Here is a 20,227-nt window from a genome sequence, read left to right as displayed (position 1 = left end):
TTTTTTTATAAAAAAACAAAATAAAGCAAAACTGAAAAAAAAAAAAAAAAAACGTATTAAGCAAAGCAATGCATAAAAACTAGACTGACTCAAATAATAAATCAAAACACGCAAGTAATGCAAACACAAAATAGAGGGAGAGAGAGAAAAGTAACTAAATCACTTAGAGCCTTTTCCCTTCCACACCTTGGAAGAACCTTACCTTTTAACGAACCCTTGAACTGGCAGAAAGAGGGAAGAATTACAACCGTTCAAGTTCAAAAAGAATATGAGAGCTTTAAGGAGATCTCCAAGAGGAGCAAGAGAGGATGGAAACTAAATCTGGTTTCCCGATGAGACCATGCTATTGCTCTGTTGAGTGGCTAGCCACTTATAGCAATTAAGTTGAGTATTTTTGGTTGCTCCATAGTGATGGTAGAGATGCTGCTTCTTCTGTTTAGACTTTTGAGCATTATCCTTCTTAGCTCTAGGGTTTTTAGTTTCTTTCTTAACAAGCTTAGGGAGTGCTCCTAAGATAAATTTACCCTTGTCTAAGTTCTCACTGGCTAACACAATTTTGGCATCATTGTTCTCAGATTCAACATTATTAGCAAGAGAAACAAAAACAATAGTATTAGAGGAAGCAGCATTAGGAGAAGAGAAATCATTCCCTAAACCTGTTCGATCAGAAGTAGATTTCTGAAGGTTAAGCATCTCATCAAGCTTTGCACTTGAAGTCCTCTCCAACTGAGCTTGACTTGAAACAGCTCTGCTTCAAGCTTCTTGGTCTTCTCAGCCAAGAAATTGTTCTCAAACCTCAATGCTCCAATAGTCTGATTGGGTTCATCAAATTTTGTGGAGATTTCTTTTCGTTCGAGTTCCACATCACTGAGTTTCTTGGTGGCCAACCTATACAACTTCTCATGCTTTTTAGAGACCTTGTATAATTTTACATAGGCTGTGTGGATGTCATCTTGTTCATCCATCTTCTCAAAATTTGACTCCACCAAGTCCTTTTCTTCATCCATATCTTCTACAATTCCCTCAGTAGGATTGACAGTGGCGGTGAAAGCATTAAGGATTCCATCGTCTTCATTTTCGGAATCATCCTTAGGTTCGGTGTCGCTCAATGTAGCAGCAAGTGCCTGGCTTTTCCCAATTATCTTAAGATATGTAAGGCACTCCTGTTTCATGTGTCCAAAGCCTTGACACTTGAAACACTTAGGTCTTAAGGGAACAGTGTACCGATCGCCATCTCTAGCATCATTCTTCCCTTTGTCTTGGCTCTTAAATTGAGAAGAACTAGATTGCCTACAGTCCTTGTTGAAGCCCTTCTCATTGGCATTCTTCATGAACTTTGAATTGCCTGGTAGTGTAGAACTTCATTTTAGAATCTTCATCGTCTGGAGACTCATCCGTGCCACTGCTCTTGGCCTTCAGTGCCATGCTCTTACCCTTACTTGATTTCCCAATCCTCGTCAAACCCAACTCATAGGTTAACAGATTGCCAACCAGCTCTGTCGAAGGAATTTTGTCGATGTCCTTTAATTCCTCAATAGTGGTGATCTTGGGTACCTTTCTCACAATCTTAGGTTCAGGAATGATTTCCCCAAGATTTAAAGTTGAGTTCACTATGTCCTTGAGTTTGGCATAGAACTCATCAAATGACTCATCCCCCTCCTTCTTAATTTCTTCAAAGCTTGTAGTGAGCCTCTGAAACTTTGAATCCTTGACAGTTTTGGTTCCTTCATAGGTTGTCTAGAGGATGGTTTATGCTTCCTTTGCAGTTTCAGTAGAGGATATCTTCTTGAACTCCTTAGTTGTGACCGCACTGAATAAAGAATTCAATGCCTTACTATTGAAGTTTGCTGCCTTAATCTTAGCATCATCCCAATCAACCGACGCTTCCTTCGACTTGGTCCAGCCTATCTCCATAACTTGCCACACTTTCTCATCTAAAGACTGCAAGAAAGCTCTCATGGGTACTTTCCAGTATGCATAGTTAGTACCATCAAATAAATGAGATATAATGAGTGACTGTCCTCTATCCATGACAAACAGGGGTCAATGGATCACACAATAAAGATTAAAACCTAATCAGCATGTATCTGCTCTGATACCACTTGATAAGTCAAGAATGTATGGACCCCTTGTGATGAATTAATTAATTAATTAGCCAAGTTGATTAATTAATTAGATTAACATACAATATGTGTGGTAGCACAAAAAAATCACCAACTAAAATAAAATGCAGCGGAAAATAAAGTTGACATGGTGATTTGTTTACGAATGGGGAAAACCTAAGACAAAAACCCCACCGGGTGATTTTAAAGTCACAACTTTTGAGAATCCACTGTTATCATAACAAACGGTTACAAGTAAAGGAATCTTAGTACCTTATACCAACCTACAATTGAACCCTTACCCCAATACACAATTGGACTTGTTTTGTAGTGACAATCTCTCATTTTAATGCATGGCTTTCAGTACATGACTAAACCATAGATGTGCAGATCCCAGTACGCAACTTAATCACCAACTTGAGAAAGATGTTGACTGTAAAGTTCTTTAGTTCAACAACATGATGAAGATCACGAAGCTGCTTGGTCACAAAACCCAACGGCGTACAAACGCAATAGCTTCTTCAAAAGAAAGATGAACTAGGGGCATATGTCTCTGGTTCACAATATGCTTGTGAAAAACTTTTGCATTAAGGTGCATTAACTATGACAGCCCTTAAAACAATCCTTATATATGTTTAAGGTTGTGAGAAAAGAACGTCCAAACATCTATTCACGGATTGGATGAAAATCAGAACTAAAAATCTGTTTTTCATAAATCTCGATAGATATTTTATTTATCGAGTAGTTGTCGAGCATTGGGCTGAAACAGTTTTTTAAACCTCGATAGATACTAGTTGTCGAGTTAGTTGTCGAGATTTAAAAACCAGCACTTCTTCAACTGTTTTTTGGACAAATTCGCATGGTTTTAACACTTGATTTTGAAATCTTGTTCCTTGAAGTATTAAACACATCCTAGATCTACTGAATTACAAGTAACGTGCATTTTGTCAAAGGATTAGCCAATACATGATGACATATGTTCCTAACATGAATCACATATGTCCTAACAGTATTCAAAATTTCAAACCATTTGATGAATTTTAATTTGTCCAGTATGAGATTTTGAATGCCTATTTTGGATTTTGGATTTGTATAATTAGAAAAGTTTCTCTTGAATGATAGAGAAGCATGCACTTCTCCTTGGTGACCTGCTCATTCAATACATCAGTTGGAGATTAAAGCTGTTATCTATATTCTATATATATCTAAAAGCTGAAGCGTAGCAATTATTGTTGCTACGCTCCTGTTAAGCCATATCCTCGGCCACGTTACTATTTTTTTTTTTTTTTCTTTTTGGTTTATGAACTCCATTAATTTTCTATTACAAAATTATTTCTTTGTGGCCAACAAGATGCACTACACTCTACCATAAACTCTGTTGTCTATATTCAAAGCTCCTTTCAACATTGAGTGATAGTTTTAATGTAAATAGCATGGGATACAAAGTGGTCTTTTGCACTACCACCATAAGTTAAATTTTATTTATTTTTTTTAAAGAAAAGAAAATACTACTATAATCACTTCTACTATGACACATCATTTCTTCTTAAAGAGAAAAATATTGTAATCACTATTCATCTATCACTATTATTTTCATTTTCAAAGAACTGTTAACTTCATATTAATGTAAAAATGGTCTTTTGACAAATTTTCTCGTGTCTCATTACTGCTCAATTCAATGAGCATACAACGCTTAGACGGTTTTAACTTTATGGCCATACATTTCTGTCCTTTGGTCTAACGTTTTAATACATCACTACAAGAAATCTGGGTTTAGGCGACGTTTGTAAAACATCACTAAAAACCCAAAAAACGTCACTATAGACACAAATGGTCTCTAGCGACGTTTGTTTTTTCGACGTTCAAAAACGTCGCAATAGAGCAGTCACTATAGGTTTATTGCGACATTTCAAAAAACGTCGCCATATGTTACTCTTTAGTGGCGTTCAAAAACTTTTAGTGACGTTTTCTAAAACGTCACTAAATAATATATCATTTTCGTATGTAATGTAGGAAAATACATTTAGCAACGTTTCAAAAACGTCGCAAAAGCTACTCATTATTTAAAAAAAAAATTAAAAATGCTATATAAACCTGCTTAAAATTCAACAATAACTAACACAAGCTTGTAATATATCAAATGTACCTACTAATCATCAATATTCCACAATAACACATTAACCATAGATATATATATATATATATATATATATATATATATATATATATATATATATATATATATTTGTATAATACCAATACATGTATCACTTTAACTAAGTGGGTTGGTTGCCTAAGATTAATTGTAGCTATTAAATTAAGTTTCTTAGTTAGTTAAAAACCCATTAATATATATGTTTGGAACATAGTCTATTTTGCAATCCTATTGTTCATCCCCTGCCACTGCTAGAAAGTATAATATTGAAAAACAAATACTAACACTCTAAAGAAATACTTACAATGATTCAGCCCTTGATCCTCAAGTCCTTTTGCCCAAGAAGCCAAATCTGAATAAGAGAATTTTCTACCAATTTCCAACCAAAATAGAAAAAAGCAAAAATTAGTACAAAACTCCATGACCCATTAAAGAAAAACCAAATCAAAGCAAACCCATAAGCCAAAAAAAAATACTTACACTCTAAAGAAACTTGAACAACAAACACTTTAAACCAAAACTGAAAAATAGCAAAAATTAGCACAAAAGCTCCATGACCCATAAAAAAGAAACTTGAACAATAACAAAGAGGGAAAAAAGTATGGTGGTGGCAGTAGGTCCTAGTGGAGGTTGATGACGGCCGCGGTGGCAATGGGTGGAACGGAAAAGATGTGCGGTGGTCCTAGAGAAAATGGGTCACAAAGAAAAAACTAGGAACAAAGAACAAAGAAAAGAAAAGAAAAGAAAAGAAGGGGACAATCAATAGTGAGCCTAAGAAAGAAAAGAGTGGGACACGGAGTGAGTTAATGGAAAGAAAGAAAAAAAAAAAGTGTAGGCCAAAAAAAAAATAAAGAGGGAAAAAAAGTGTGGGAACCTGAAAGTCAAAAGTTTAAAACATATAGCGACGTTTTAGAAACGTCGCTATAGAATATTTGAAAGTATTTGCTTTAATCAATATAGCGCCTTTTTTTTTTTTTTCCACCAACAGGCGGAGACCATTTGCTGTAATCACTATAGCGCTATAGAGTGTTTGAAAGTGTTTGCTTTAATCAATATAGCACCCTTTTTTTTTTTTTTTTTTCCACCAACAGGAGGAGACCATTTGCTGTAATCACTATAGCGACGTTTCGAAAATGTCGCTATAGAGTATTTCTTTTTTAGACACATGCTAAGTACATTTTCTTTAATCACTATAGCGACGTTTTAATAAAACGTCGCTATACACGAGATATGCGCTGCTAAAACTATACTTCTTGCGACGTTTTAAGAAACGTTGGTACTGTTTTGAGCTACAGCGACGTTTTTTAAAAAACGTCGCTAAAATCTCAATCTTTAGTGGCGTTTTTAGAAAATGTCACAGTATGCTACTTATAGTGGCGGATTTAAAAACGTCACTAAAAAAAACGCCGCCTAAACCCAGATTTCTTGTAGTGCATGGAGCCTATCTTTTTACAACTCATGTAATTAAGTTCTAAAATATATTTTGATATCAGATATCAAATGAAAAGGCTGTCCGTGAGCCTTTTATATAACTTGTGTTGGTCATGAGATGAGATACGGATTTTTGATCTCTAGGTCATTAACATAATTTACACAATCAACTTTCAGCTTTTATGTGAATTTTAGTTAGCTCAACTAGTAAAGTCTTTGATGGTTATATATGAGATCTGAGATTCAATCCCCGCCTATACCAAAAACTGATTGGTGTCTTGGTCTGATAATAAAAAGCTATTATTAGGAGTGGATGTCATAGGTTAAAACCCTCTTAAAAAAAAAAAAAAATTTCAGCTTTTATAAACGTGTGAACATTTCATCTTCTTCAATCATTTCCTCAGTAACAATGTGTGGTGGCTTCAAAGGTGACAACGTCAACTTGGAGAAGGATGCCCCATGTATTGAAGAGAGCCTAGCCATAGGTAGGATGCCGACGTCAAGGGTTACAAGATTTCTTTTTACATTAACATATTCTTTCTTTACGTAGATTTCATGCTTGATGAGAGCTATACACTGAGTTGGATCTTCATTCCCACTGGCAATGGTTTCCACCAAAAAGTAAAAATATGTTTTTTCATATTTTAGGGCACTTTTTTTCGTGACATGTCCAAATAATAAAACAAAGTAAAACTCAATTGTCATCCTTCTTTCTTTATAGTTTCTTGTTTCTTGGCCATCATGCTTTTTTTCCTTTTTTCTGTTTCGTATATTGTAACTTTTAGAACGCTTGATGCTTCCAAATTTTTCATGTTGGATTTGATATGTCTTATGTGATGCGCATGACATGTTAATCAGCTTGAGATAATCCAAGATACACACTGCCTGGCTACAACTAATAATTTGCACATATGTAACAATTATTATTGCTATGCTCCTGTTTAACCACATCATTGACCACATCACTATATATATATATATATATATATATATATTTGGCTAACCTGATTTGGATAAAAATTATATTATAATATGTCCTATTTTGTGTTGTTGTCAAGTTTTAATTTATTTGGAAAAGAACAAGATAGTCTGGACAATATAATGAAGAACAATTTGTGCAATTGACAAAGATGGTCTTTCTGTAGTTTCCTTTCACCGTTTCTAAATATTTTGTTTAACAAATTAACAGATAATTATTATGCTTTGTTATATGATGTTCCTAGATGCTTGAGCAATTGTTTTAAGCGTTTACAAATATCTAATATTACACTTTATCTTCCTTATCTCATTAGTATATTTTTTAAGATGGTTAAGAAAACAAATTCAATTTTGTGTTTAAAATTATTTATTTATCTATGTATTATTCACATATTGGATTAGATTATGACAATATTTATACAACACTTCTTCCTTTTGTCAAAATTTTTCTCTACTCTTTTCTCCGTTGGAATTGTAGTCTTGGTTTACTGATTTATTTTTACATATTTATTTCTTTATTTTAATATTATTAACGATTTTTTTTTAAATCATTGTATATGAAGCTACAACCAACATTTTTGATTAGAATCAACCACCTATTTCTATTGCGTAACTTCAAAAACTTGTTAAAATTTTTAAATTTGATTGTGCATTTGACATTTGGCTTGATTACATCACATTTGATATGTTTTACATACTGGGAAGGAGTTTGATTATGATGTGAGTTTTATTTTTTTCCTTTCTTTTTTATTTTAAATTGTAGTTTTGTTGAGTTTTATTAATTTATTTAGATATATTTTTTGGTGTGTAGGGTTGAAAAAATAGGGTTTGAGAAAATTTTTTAAAACCTAAAAGAATCATTTCTAAATTTTATATACTTATTAAAGATATACAAAATGTTATAAATAAGTTTTATCAAAAAATGAATATTTTTGCTAACTTACCTTTTGAATTTCTAGGAAAAATTGTATTGTTTTCATTTTGATACGACAAAAATTATACTACATTTGTGATGTTTCCTATAACAAATGAAAAAATGATTATAAAATATATTATTCTTAATTAAATTAGTCCAATTTTTTTAAAATAAACTTAATAAGACCACCCTAAAAGGATTATCACGCGCAACACGCGGGGCCGCGACTAGTTAGCATTTAAATTAATATCCAACCCAAAAAAGTCCCAAGTTTGAGCTAAACCAAGCTGCTTTTGCATGTGTACAACTAAATTATTTGAGACCAAAGATAGATTAAATGGTGTCATGCATCATCTAAGTTAACCTCATATTGACAAATTTAAAAATTGTCACATATTACTTGGATCCAAGCAAGTCATTCTAATCAAAATTAGGCAATTGTTTTTCATATTTCTCTAGGAAACTCATTAATTCTCACATTCAAAATATACTGGTCGACTTGTTGTTGTATACTCTCAAGAATCAATCCAAACCATTAGAACCTTGTTGCCACCAATTTCATTTTATTAATTTTCTTGACAAATAGCTTTTGTAGTTTGAAAATCCCTCTTCTTTTGGCTAGTCATTCAAACTATAAAAAGAAAAAAGTCACATGTGGATTGACATGTATTCTCAAAGAGAAATGTTTATGTCTCCAACATTTTCACAATAAATCTTTAATGGTAAAAAAATAATGTACGGGGCTGGGCCCTAGGCCCCAGGCCCCATGGGCCTCGAGCCTAAACCTTGCGACGGGTTATTTGGCCCTACCTCCATCGTTGGTCCATCAACCTTGATCCTGACACCCCGAGGCCCAATCTGTGCACCAAAACTGAAATAAGACCTCGCTAACTTAAATACCACTAGTCGGGGATATCGTTGCCCAGAGAACCCCCATACTTGGTTGCCCGGTAGTGCCTTCGGGAATATCGCTACCGGGCGGGCTCATAATGGTGGGAATCAGTTCTAATGCCACCACCACTTTCCTACCAGAAACTCACCTAAAGATGATAGAATTGGACCCTCATTTGCACTAGAAAGGAGAAGTGATTATGGCACCTCCACTTATCTAGGGCTATAAATAGGAGAATGAAAGGAGAAATGAAGGTTGGCAATTTCAGAGAGAAACACAAGGAGAAGAGAGAGAGACTACCATAAAAGGAGGGAGAGGGGCTTAGAGAAAGGTAGGAGCTCGCGGAGTCTTAAGTGATTGCATGGGTCTCAAAGTGAAGGATCACCCATAGTAGGAAACTCAAAACCCACAAAACAAATAGATTGTGAGCCCAAAAATGTTGACTACATATTTTTGGCCCGTATAAGTAATTTTAGTGGTGAGTTCAAATTGGAACCAATAATAACTTACCACACAAGATTTGATGTAAAAGTGTTGTGAAAATGTTATGAATGTAGTAATTTCCTTTTTCAAAAGAAGCAGCAAATTAGCAATAGGGAAAAATTTAAGAGATTATAACATCAATTTTGTCTCCATTAAGGAATGATGGTAATCAAGTATATATCATGGTACCTGTCTGTCTAGTCAAAATCCATTAAACTAAATACCAATTCATGCATGTATAGTGCAACAAATAATGAAAAAGGTTAAGAACTTTCACTTCTGAATCCTGATTAAAAAATCAAAAGGGTAAAATAATTCACATCAAAGCTCCATATTCATCAAGAGAAGATATTTTACATCATCCAGGAAAAAAAAAAAACACATTTTATTATTTCCCAAAGAATAGCCGGTTGAGAAGACCTTCCAACAAACCAATTGACAACCAAAATGGGATTGATATCAGCTCAAAGCTTCAAACCAGACCCCATCAACAAAGGATGGAGTGAAAATAATTAGATAACAGGAAACTTGGTAGAAAAATGAGAGATTTAGCTTAGCACCATTAGGCACATTGGAAGCCTTTTGGTACATTCTTTCCACAATAATTCAATAGCAAGCTCAAAGAGAGGGGCACATTAAGATTGATGCCAAGAACATTGGCCTTGATAGCAGTGCAAAGACAAACAGCAGCCTCAAGATCAACAAGACCTTGGATGAGGCTGTAGCAAGGGGTCTTTGGTGGGGTTCCCACAACAAGGTGCACCAAGTCATTCAACAAGTTAGCACACACCCCTAGCTTAAGGGTGTCCTTGGGGCAAGTGGCTGGGTTATTAGTAGGAACGTTGGGTTGCGAGTGTTGTGGAGTGTGTTTTGGTGGTGGGCAAGGGACATTAGTTGAAGTGACCATAGTGAAAAAGAGAAGGTTGAGAGATAGTAGAAAAGCCATGGTCGCAATAGCCTTGGAAGCCATTTTTAGACACACTTGCTAAGGCTAGCTCTATGTTTGTAATTAAAGTTGGGTTTGGATTGGTGGAGGTATGGTGAAATGGGTTAGGGTTTATATAGATGGAGATTGTGGTTTCTTTAGAGTTTAGGGAATAAAATGATTGATGAGACCCTCGTGGGCACATTGCCTTGGGTCAAATCCGGCCACTAGTTGGCGGTGCAACTTGGAGAATAATTGAATAAGCCATGTTCCAAAGTTTTGGAAGATTCTTCTGTACGTTGATTATTTTGCATGGATTTATCTAGCACCAAAAACAAAAAGACACCCTATATATCTTTTTTATTTTTAAATTTTTCTAAAATTTTGTGCTATTTCTTGTTTAACAGCTTAACATATGTTTACATATATATGATATCTAGTTTATTTTGATTATCTATCCTCAAACCAAATAGTATTTATGTTTTAAATTCGAATTATTTTGATTGGTACCATAGTACTCCTTTGGTGTGATGGTCACTCCACAAGTATAAGTGTTTGTGGGGTGTGAAAAGGCAAAGGTTGGGGTTCAAGTCTCCAAGAGAAAGCTTCACATACATACACTTAGATATTACGGTAAAGTAGAATTCCTATCTTGTATTAATTGTTTATTTTTAATTTATATATATAATATATCCTTATCATTACAACTTTTCAACACTTATCCGCCTATCACAGACTGAGTTATATTAAAAAAAAAAAAAATTGTTCTTTGTTGTAAAGCAATATAGAAGTGTTTTGGGAAAAAACCTATTTAAGTCAAAAAAAAAAAAACTAGTGGATATTAAAGAAAGTGCCTACTTCCTCAGCGTGATTTTCTTTTTTAATATTTAAAAATCATAATCATTTCGCACCGCAAGCATATGAGAAAGCACAATTATTTATAATAATAACAAAAAAAATTGTATGAAGCCCGTGACTAACAGAATAAGAATATTTGGCAATTGCATATATCACAGAATTTTTTTTTTTTTTTTAAAGAATACTGAGTATTTTTAATACACACGAAAAGATGAAAAAATATTTTAAAAAAACTGACAGTGTTGTATATGCAAAAAGATCTAACTCATAATTGGTTCGTTTGGATTGAGGGGATGAAGGAAGAGTAGAGTAGAGTAGAGTAGAATGAAATTGACTCAAAATTAGCATATTTTTAGTCAACTCTACTCCACTTTCCCTCACCCTCAATCCAAAAGGCCCTAAAAGATCTTTTGAGGAAATTATATCAACCTCCCTTGACATATTATCTTTGAAGGTGATGCTCTAAAATGTGATAGAGCCTATTCAAAACTCCTCAATCGAAGCTCATTGGGCTATCTCTTCTATCATTGCTGGTATAAACCAGTTGTCTTGTTCTTTTATTTGTAACTTTTCTGTTGTTATCAAAGCATGCTAATTGTGATGCCCATGGTCTTCCTTCCCATCTCCAATCTTCCAGCTCATGTGTTTGTCAACTGAGATGGTGGATGGCCCAGGCTCTAATCCTCTTTTGCATCAATAAAATACCCCATCCGGGGGGGGAAAAAGTTACTCATTGCCTCTTAAATTGTTATTAGTTCTAATCTAATATTCTCTTTTTTAATTAAAAAATCCAATTTTTATTGATTTTTGTTTAAACTTTATCTAATTTAATCACTATCTCCAAAAAGTCTTATAGCTCAATTGGATGACACCTCTTAATTTTTTTAATGGAGACATTTAAGGTTCAAATCCAATTCCCCTAAAATTATGAAAAAAAAAATCTAACCACCATCGTCCATGGCCCATTTCTATCTTATCCATAATGGCATTTAGTTTTTGAGCTTTTTAATGATGGTTTATGCATCTAGGCATTTTCATTTTCTTCCTCAAATAGTATACAAAATACACACACACACACACACACACACACACATATATATATATATATATAAAAGTTAGGTTGTTTTCATTTCGGCCTCTTATATATTTCACAATTTTTTATTTTCATGAAGGGCAAAATAGAAAACTGTATCAAACAAAGGCTGAAACGAAATTTTGAAACATAAAAGACCAAACAGAAAGCAACCCCAAACTTTTTTTTTTTTGTGTTAGGTTTGATTACACGCACAGCTATTTCAAGGATTAGAAAACACATAAATCTCTTTCATTTGAACAAATACAAAATTCTCAAATGAATGAAAAAATTCTACATTAAAATATTAAAAGCTCTAAGCATACATGTAACTCACGCGATAAGGTTAGTATGGTATTAATCAAAATAGTTTTTATGCAATAGGGAAATAATAGTAAATTCAAACAAACAACTTTTTCTATTATATCATTTTTCTTCTCAACCTAATAAAAAGAATTTGTATATGTTTTCTATTATTCCACTTAATCATCCTAAATAGGCTAGTGTAGGGACATTGGGCCCAGTAATTTATAAAGGATGGCCCAAAAAATCTCTTGGGCTAAAAACCCAAGCCGAGGACATCAAATGATCTAAGGGTACATGAATATACCTTGTAAAGAAAATACTAGGTAAATATGTGATAACGTGTGAACAATTATGTCCGAGGAAAGCTTTGTCCTCGGATAGTAAAGCCAAGGTCATAGGAAGAGAGGTTTAATATCCCCAGGCTATGTTATAAAAAATCCTATGGCTACGGGAAGACACGGTACACGTAGAGGACAATAGAAAGGGCAGTGGAATATCTAAGGTAAAACTGCTACCACCGCCCACACATTAAAGACTCTGCAATTAATATACTGACTGCATTAATGGAGAAATGGGACCTGAGCATAAGGTTTGGAACTTGGTCCTTGACCCTAGAGGACTTCAGGGAAATTTGATGGGACAAGTATCTAAAACCAGCGTTATAACCATGAGGTGGAAGATGAGAAGGGGAGGAAGAGGAAGTATAAATAAGAGAAATGACCTTCGGAAGAAGGGGAGGCTTTTTCTTTGAAAGGAGAAAGAATAGTACATGATAATCTGATGATCCATAATTGTAATCAACCTTGAGAAGCAATATTATAAACTATCCTCAGATTGTGTCCGAGAAAGAGTTTTCATTCATATTCTTGCAGATAACTCCTTGTTTGTGCCTTGGGCCCGAGGCTCGTTCTTTTTTTGTTGTTTAAACCACCTTTGAAATCTAGATTTCAAGCCCACTCTCTACAAATTTATTGTAAAAAGGCCTTTCAAGCCCTTTCCATTTTGATTGTGGATCGGAAGTTCGAATTGTGTCCTTACAGCTAGAAAATTGAATTTTTTCTTTTCTCCCCCTATTTTATCTTCCCAATTTTAACATAACCTTTGTCTTATTAGTCAATTCGTCTGTCTACTCCATTTTAGTTGTATCCCTCTTTTTTGGATAAAATCATATTTTGACCTTTAAACTTTACCAAAAATGTATTCTATTTTTAAACTTTAAAAAAGTTCTTTCATTCTCAAACTTTGTAAAAAGAAAAAAAAAAATAGATAAAAAAATAACTTTTTTCAATAGTTTCGGGATGAAAAAAGCACTTTTCAATAATTTAGAGATGAAAAACAAATTTTTTATAAAGGTTAAGGATCAAAATAATATTTTATGATTTTACACATTTTAGTTTTAAGGGCCAAAATTGTAATTCAAAGCATAGCAGATGGCGAGTGATCACACTTGAGATGGCGTCGTTTAAAGAAAAAAAATTTAGGAAACATAACCAATGTTCCCACCAGAATCATTTCCCAGGATTTCAAAAAAGTGACAATTGCATAGCAAAGATCAGAGTAAGAGAAATCAAACAGTAATATTCAATTCAATTCAAATTTATAGAGAGAGAGAGAGAGAGAGAGAGAGAGAGATGGCTGGAGATTCAGAAAGTATCAAGGACGTCGCTAGAGTCATTGTTGTCTTTGTTCAACACTCATATTGCCGAGCTTCAAGACCTCGTCATTGCATGAAACATACACACACACACACACACACACACACACACACTCTCTCTCTCTCTCTCTCTCTCTCTCTCTCTCTCTCTCTCTCTCTCTCTCTCTCTCTCTCTCTCTCTCTCTTTGAGTTTCAATTTTTGTATGGTTGGTTTCTGAATTAGGGTTTTGTTCATAAAAATGGTATCAATTTTTTTTTCTAAACTTTTTAAAATGGTATCAAAATTTTGAAACTCAACCGGTTTTGATTGTTTGAGAAACTAAGTTAGTGGTAAATTAGGGTTTGTTTGGTAGCTGAAAATAGATTGGAGGAAAATGGTTTTTTAAATTTTCAATTTATTCTTATATTTTGAAGAAAAAGGGTACAAACTAAGGAAGTCAATACCGTTTCGTACTAGCTAGTATAGCTGGAATTTTTCGTACCGGTGAACAATCTAGTACTAGTAAACCCTTATTTCGTTTTGATTTAAATACCAGACTATTGGCGAATTTTGGTCATTCCGGCTGAAAATGCATTTCGGCTCGGAATGTAATTCCTTTGCAACTTGAGAGAGAGAGAGAGAGAGAGAGAGAGAGAGAGAGGCACGATAATGGCAGTGTAGCTCAAGCACAGGGTGGCCGGACCAGCCGGTGCAATGTTTGATTGAGGAGAAACAACTTGCGAGAGAGAAACTAATCTATGAGGGAAAGAGAGAAATAGATCTTAGTGAGATTATGGGTTAGTTTTAAATCTTTTGATGAGAAAAGTATGCGTGAGAGACTTGAGAGAGAATGAAAAAAAAAAAAAAGCAGATTTGTAGGGGAAAAGTACCGAAGGACAACATAGGCTACTATATAGTGGATCTTAAGATAAGATTCAATTTGAAAATGTGTGTCGATGGGAATTAAAGAGAAATGACATAGTAATAAAAATGCAAAACTAAACTATTGGTCCCTAAAGTTTACCTAATGAGCACTTTTAGTTCTTGAAGTTTCAATGGAGTACTATTAGTCTTTAAAGTTTTAAAACTAAACACAATTGCTCACTTCACTAACTTCTGTTAGTTTCTTTGCTTACTTGTTTAAGGGAAGAATGAGTAGGGATATTTTTAATGATGTGGCAACCCTGTCATATCAGCTGCAATGTCTAAAAGTAAAATCGTTGCAATGTAACTTAAGTGGCCGAATCAAAATTTGACACTTAATTTAAAAATACAACCCAAAACCAAGTCACCAAAATTCTAACAAGACCTTAAAATCTCTTTTCCTCTCTAGTATTCCTTTCTCTCTCTGTAAATTTTAGCCAAACATGAAACATCAGATAGATATGGCGAGACAAGGAGGACTCAAGACATCACCCACTTGATTTGGATCAAAGTCTCCAAAGACCTTTAGATCTTCAAAGAGAGGCAGCTCACACAATGTCTTATAAGGTCCTAAACTAAAACTTTTTTTGGTGCAAAGATCCTAAAATAAAACATTCACGAAGCCCAATTATTAGCATGTAAATCCCAGGAAAGCAACGCTCAAAGAATTTACCTAGATTGTCATAGTTTTCTTGTTCAACTCAAGCTGAATTTTTGCGCAGAGATTAGACCAATGACCAAGTCAAATACCAAGACAAATTCTATAATATTTAAAAAGAGAGAAATAGATGAAGAAAATGAAAGTGTCCTATTGGGTTATTGAGAAATTTAATTTTAAATGTTCACAGCAAGATATCTGCTCTAGGTATTGCATATATGTAGGACTACGTAGGCTGTGCACTAATGTACATAACTCTCCTTGTGGATCTCCTTGTCTTGCTGTCTTTGAAGATTTTTGACATGGATTTCATTTGAATTTACACAGAGAGAGAGAGAGAGAGAGAGAGAGAGAGAGAGAGAGAGAGAGAGAGAGAGAGAGAGAGAGAGAGAGAGAGAGAGAGATTTTTGGGATTTTTTTTAAATAAAAAATATTGCCATGTCATTAAAAGTATGCCTACTCATTTTCCCATTAGACACATAAGCACGAAACTAACAGTAGTTAATGGAGAGACCAATTGTGTTTAGTTTTGAAATTTTAAGGACTAATAGCGCTTAGTTAAAATTTTAAAGACTAAATGCGCTTAGCAGGTAAACTTCAGGGACTAATAATATAATTTCGCCTAATAAAAAAGTATGTAAATAAACAAAAAGATAAATATTTTTTTTGAGATAGTTTTAACCTATAGCGTTCGCTCTTGATAATAGCCAAGACACCAATCGGTTTTTGGTGTAGGCAGGAATTGATCCCCAGATCTCTTATTCAACCATCAGAGATTTTACCAGTTAAACTAACTGGAACCCACAACAAAAAGATAAAGTTGACTAGACAAGACAATGGAGAAAAAATAAAATAGAAAAAAAAATGAATTGGAAAAAGGGCTGGAGCTTTTATTTTTTGAACACAAAGGGATTGGGCTTTTATTTTTTAATAATAAAGGGGGATTGGGATTGAGTTAATGAAGATGTTTATGGTATTAACCAACAGTACAACATAATTGTACAGATTGACCCAATAATTATTTAAAGACTATTAAATTTATTTGTTTTCATTGTTAATAAAAATTATTATTATTATTATTATTATTATTATTATTATTATAGCGGTTATCTCGAAACGGTACACTAGTATTAACTGATACCGAAATATATCGTTTTCATAACTAAACCGAAACGGTTTCTGGTATAGTATTAACTCCCTTGGTACAAACACTTTTAAGTTTTTAAGGGAGTTAATTTAATATATATATATATATATATATATATATATATATATATATATATATATATATATTTGGTTCAGAAATTAAATTTAATATATGTATATTTTTGAGATTTGCTCTCTGTTTTTTATTTAGGTTTAATTGCACCTTCCTACCTTAAACTTCAAAATTGAGTAATGTTCCTCCTTAAGTATTGGTAATGAGCACATAATCTCCTGCATTTATAATTTCCATCAAATTTGAAGATGGAAAGAAACTAGTTGCTTCCTAAAACCAAGGATAATACAAATATTTTGTTTCCCCATGTGTTTTTTTTCCTAAGGAAACTACCAGATGGTGAGAATTTAAATTAGGTTGGTTGACTGTTTCTGTATATTTGATGATTGGTTTTTATTGGGTTGGGATTGCTTTCCTGGTTGCAGAAAATCATAGATGCATCACTGTGACAGCATAAGAAATTGAAGAGTATGTCTGTGTATGCTTCGTAGTTTGGCAACAACAAAAAAAAAAAATTAGATGGAAAATGTGGTGCAAAATTAAATACTAATTGAAATCCAATTTCTATACTAAATTAACTCATTTGGTACAAAAATTTTAAAATTTAAATTAGATGGGACATGTGGCATGAAATTAAACACTAATTGCAATCCAATTTTTACACTGAATTAACTCACTTATAACAAATATTTAAAAATTTAAATTAAATTAGATTTTCTCTCAATTTTGCCTATTAATATATATATGAGATGAATTCAAGTTACACCCGTTGTAACTCTACAAGAGTTACACATTTTTTAAGTCATAAATTTCCAAAAGATCTAACAATTAAGAAAATAGCATTAAATGCTAATTGATTTACACATTATTCACTTGATTAATAGCAGTTTTGTTTCTCTCTCCATAATCATTATTTAAAACCTTGGGTCCTGTTAACGGGTGCCGTGCAGCACCCGTTAAGAAAGTGTATTTCTTATAATAATTTTTTTTATAAGTGGAGACTTTTATAGAGAAAAGAGAAGCCATTAAATTTTTTATTTATAAGAAAAAAAATACCCTTATTCATCTTTTAACTCTCCTCACCTTTTATGCTCAAAACCAGTTTAGTAGTCTCCTTTGCCCCTAAAAGAAAAAATTTCAAACCAAAACAAACAATAATTTTCGTTCTCTCAAAAAACAACAAAATCACATTCTTTTACAAAATAAGAACAATTTGATCTGAAATTAAAAACTTTTTGGGTGTGAATGAGGGAGGAAATAGACAGTATAAAACTGGACCCGACGAAATGCCTGCTAAGCGGTCAGCTTCGACAAGTCTGACTAGGCCGAAATGAAGCTCTCCGCAAGCAAATCAACCTCGTCCATATCTCAACTACCAAAACTCCACCGTAAATTGAGTTCCATGGATGCGCCACTATGGTGAATGTGAGTGGATAACTGGTGTGGTTCTCTATGAACACAAGGGAAAAGGAAACAAAAATAAGACGTAAAAAGAAACTGGAGATTTTTTGGGGGAAATTTTGGGTCCCTGGATCCCGCTAGAAGGAAAGAAACGAAGGAAAAAAAAAAAAAGTCCCACCCAGATCTGTAGTTATGAAGAAGGGAATAAATGAAAAATATATATATTTTTTAAAAAAAGAATCAAAAGATAAGAATAAACATGAAGCCATAGGATCAATAATAAAAAATAAAAAAAACAGAAGCCATAGGATGGGAAGGAGATCTGAGATCACAAGGAGAAAGTGTTATAAATATGGAGATGGTAAAAATGATTTTGAGGGTATTTAAGTAAAATAATGCAAAATTTTACGTTTCCAATATTGCCTAACACACATCATTCAGATGTTGACGTTTTTTTTTATTATTTTCCCATTAAAGCAGGGCTATTTTAGTAATAACATGCACATTAAAGTAAAACATAACGGGTGCTATACAACACCTGTTAACAAAAGCCTAAAACCTTTTGCATATATATTCATTTTTTGGCCAAATGACTTTACAAATATATTTACAATACTCTTTTACCCTACATCTTCTTCTACCAGACTACTACTACTACTACTCTCTCTTTCCTTGTACGTGTTTGCCATATCTTTCTTTGTTTTCCTTTTTCTTTCTAAGTCTTTGTTCCTCTCTATTCTATTGTGCCACTTTCAGATTGGATCTATTATCTCGCCCACCATACTTTTAAAAAAAAAAAAATTTATTATCTCTATGTAGTTTCATCTAGAGCTTCTTTTTTTCTTTTTTTCCACTAGGTAATATTTGACGCCCATAACTCTTGAAATCCAAAGATGAAAAAAATGGAAGAGAAAATTTGAAAACAAACTTTGAATTAGAAAAGTAATAGAAAATTAATTGTAATTGTGTTGTTGTTCCTGAGTTTCAGTTTGTGCGTTTCAGTTTGTAAAGTGGATTAGTTTTAATGGGTAAATAGATCTAATGGAGATTACTGGTTCAGAGAGTGTTAGTGCCCCAAAGCCATAGTTTGTGGTAGTTCTTAACTTTGTGAGACTTACTTTCTCATTCAAGAAGAATAAAAGAGATTAAAATAGAAATCAAATTGATGATATGGCAGTAATTATCTGATGCTTATAATTGCTGCTACTGGTGTCAATGTTTTTGCTTGAACATTTTGCGAAAATGGACGAGGAAAGTGATAGAGGAAAGAGAAATGATATGTCCACAACATTTTTACAACAAATCCTAAGTGACAGGATGTTACTGGTTGTTATTGTTGGGGCAAAAAAGTAATCTTAGTGTTAGGTTCAAATTTGAACCAATAACAACTAACCACCTATGATTTGTTGTAAAAATGTTGTAAAAATGTTGTGGACGTAGCACCTCTCAGAAAGAGAAATGAATTATAGTGAAATAAAGAGAGAGAAAAAGAGAGACAAGAAGTAATTAATTAGGAGAGAGTGAATAAGGATGTTATTAATTAGGAAAGTATTTAATGATGAGATGAAAAAATTAAAATTGTGTTTTCTTTTTGACCATTAGATCTTTTGAAAATTCATGACTTAAAAATGGTGTAACTTGAACCCATCTATATATAGCTTTTTTAGTTTGAAAATCCCTCTTCCTACGGGTAGACATTCAAACAATAAAAAGTAAAAAACTCACGTTTGAATTGACACGTATTTTCAAAGAGAAATGTTATGTTTTCAATATTTTAACAATAAATTTTAAATGGTAAAAAGTTATTTCAGTAGTTGGTTCTGGTTAACTCAATTGGTAAAGTCTTTGATGGTTGTATAAGAGATCTGGGTTCAATTCCTATCTATACTAAAAATTAATTGATGTCTTAGTTTGGTGAAAAAGAACTATTATCAGGAGCAGACACCATGAGTTAAAACACTCTAAAAAAAAATGGAACCAATAGTAACTTATTATATAAGATTTGATGAAAATATGTTACAAAAATGTTGTGAATGTAGCACTTCTCATTTTTAAAAAGGGCAACAAACTAGCAATTGGGAAAATTTTAAGGGATTATAATATTAATATGGTCTCCACTAAGGAATGATGATAATCAAGTACCATGGTACCTGTCTGTCTAGTCAAAATCCATTAAACTAAAGACATAATTCATGAATGTAGAATACAATAAATAATGAAAAAGGCTAAGAACTTTCACTTCTGAATCCTGATTGAAAAAACAAAAGGGTAAA

General features: G+C 33.2%; 1 protein-coding gene across 1 annotated transcript; it reads right to left on the bottom strand.

Annotated features, from left to right (window-relative positions):
* Positions 1-9,210: 9,210 nt before the first annotated feature.
* LOC142617637 (putative lipid-binding protein AIR1) lies at positions 9,211-10,009 on the bottom strand. Its single transcript, XM_075790580.1, has one exon. It carries the CDS (start codon positions 9,925-9,927, stop codon positions 9,520-9,522), a length of 408 nt encoding a protein of 135 aa, XP_075646695.1. The 5' UTR covers positions 9,928-10,009; the 3' UTR covers positions 9,211-9,519.
* Between the last annotated feature and the right edge of the window lie 10,218 nt (positions 10,010-20,227).

Source organism: Castanea sativa, chromosome 11, assembly GCF_040712315.1.
Source record: "Castanea sativa cultivar Marrone di Chiusa Pesio chromosome 11, ASM4071231v1".
Taxonomy (NCBI): domain Eukaryota; kingdom Viridiplantae; phylum Streptophyta; class Magnoliopsida; order Fagales; family Fagaceae; genus Castanea; species Castanea sativa.
This window is presented reverse-complemented; position numbering and strand designations above follow the sequence as displayed.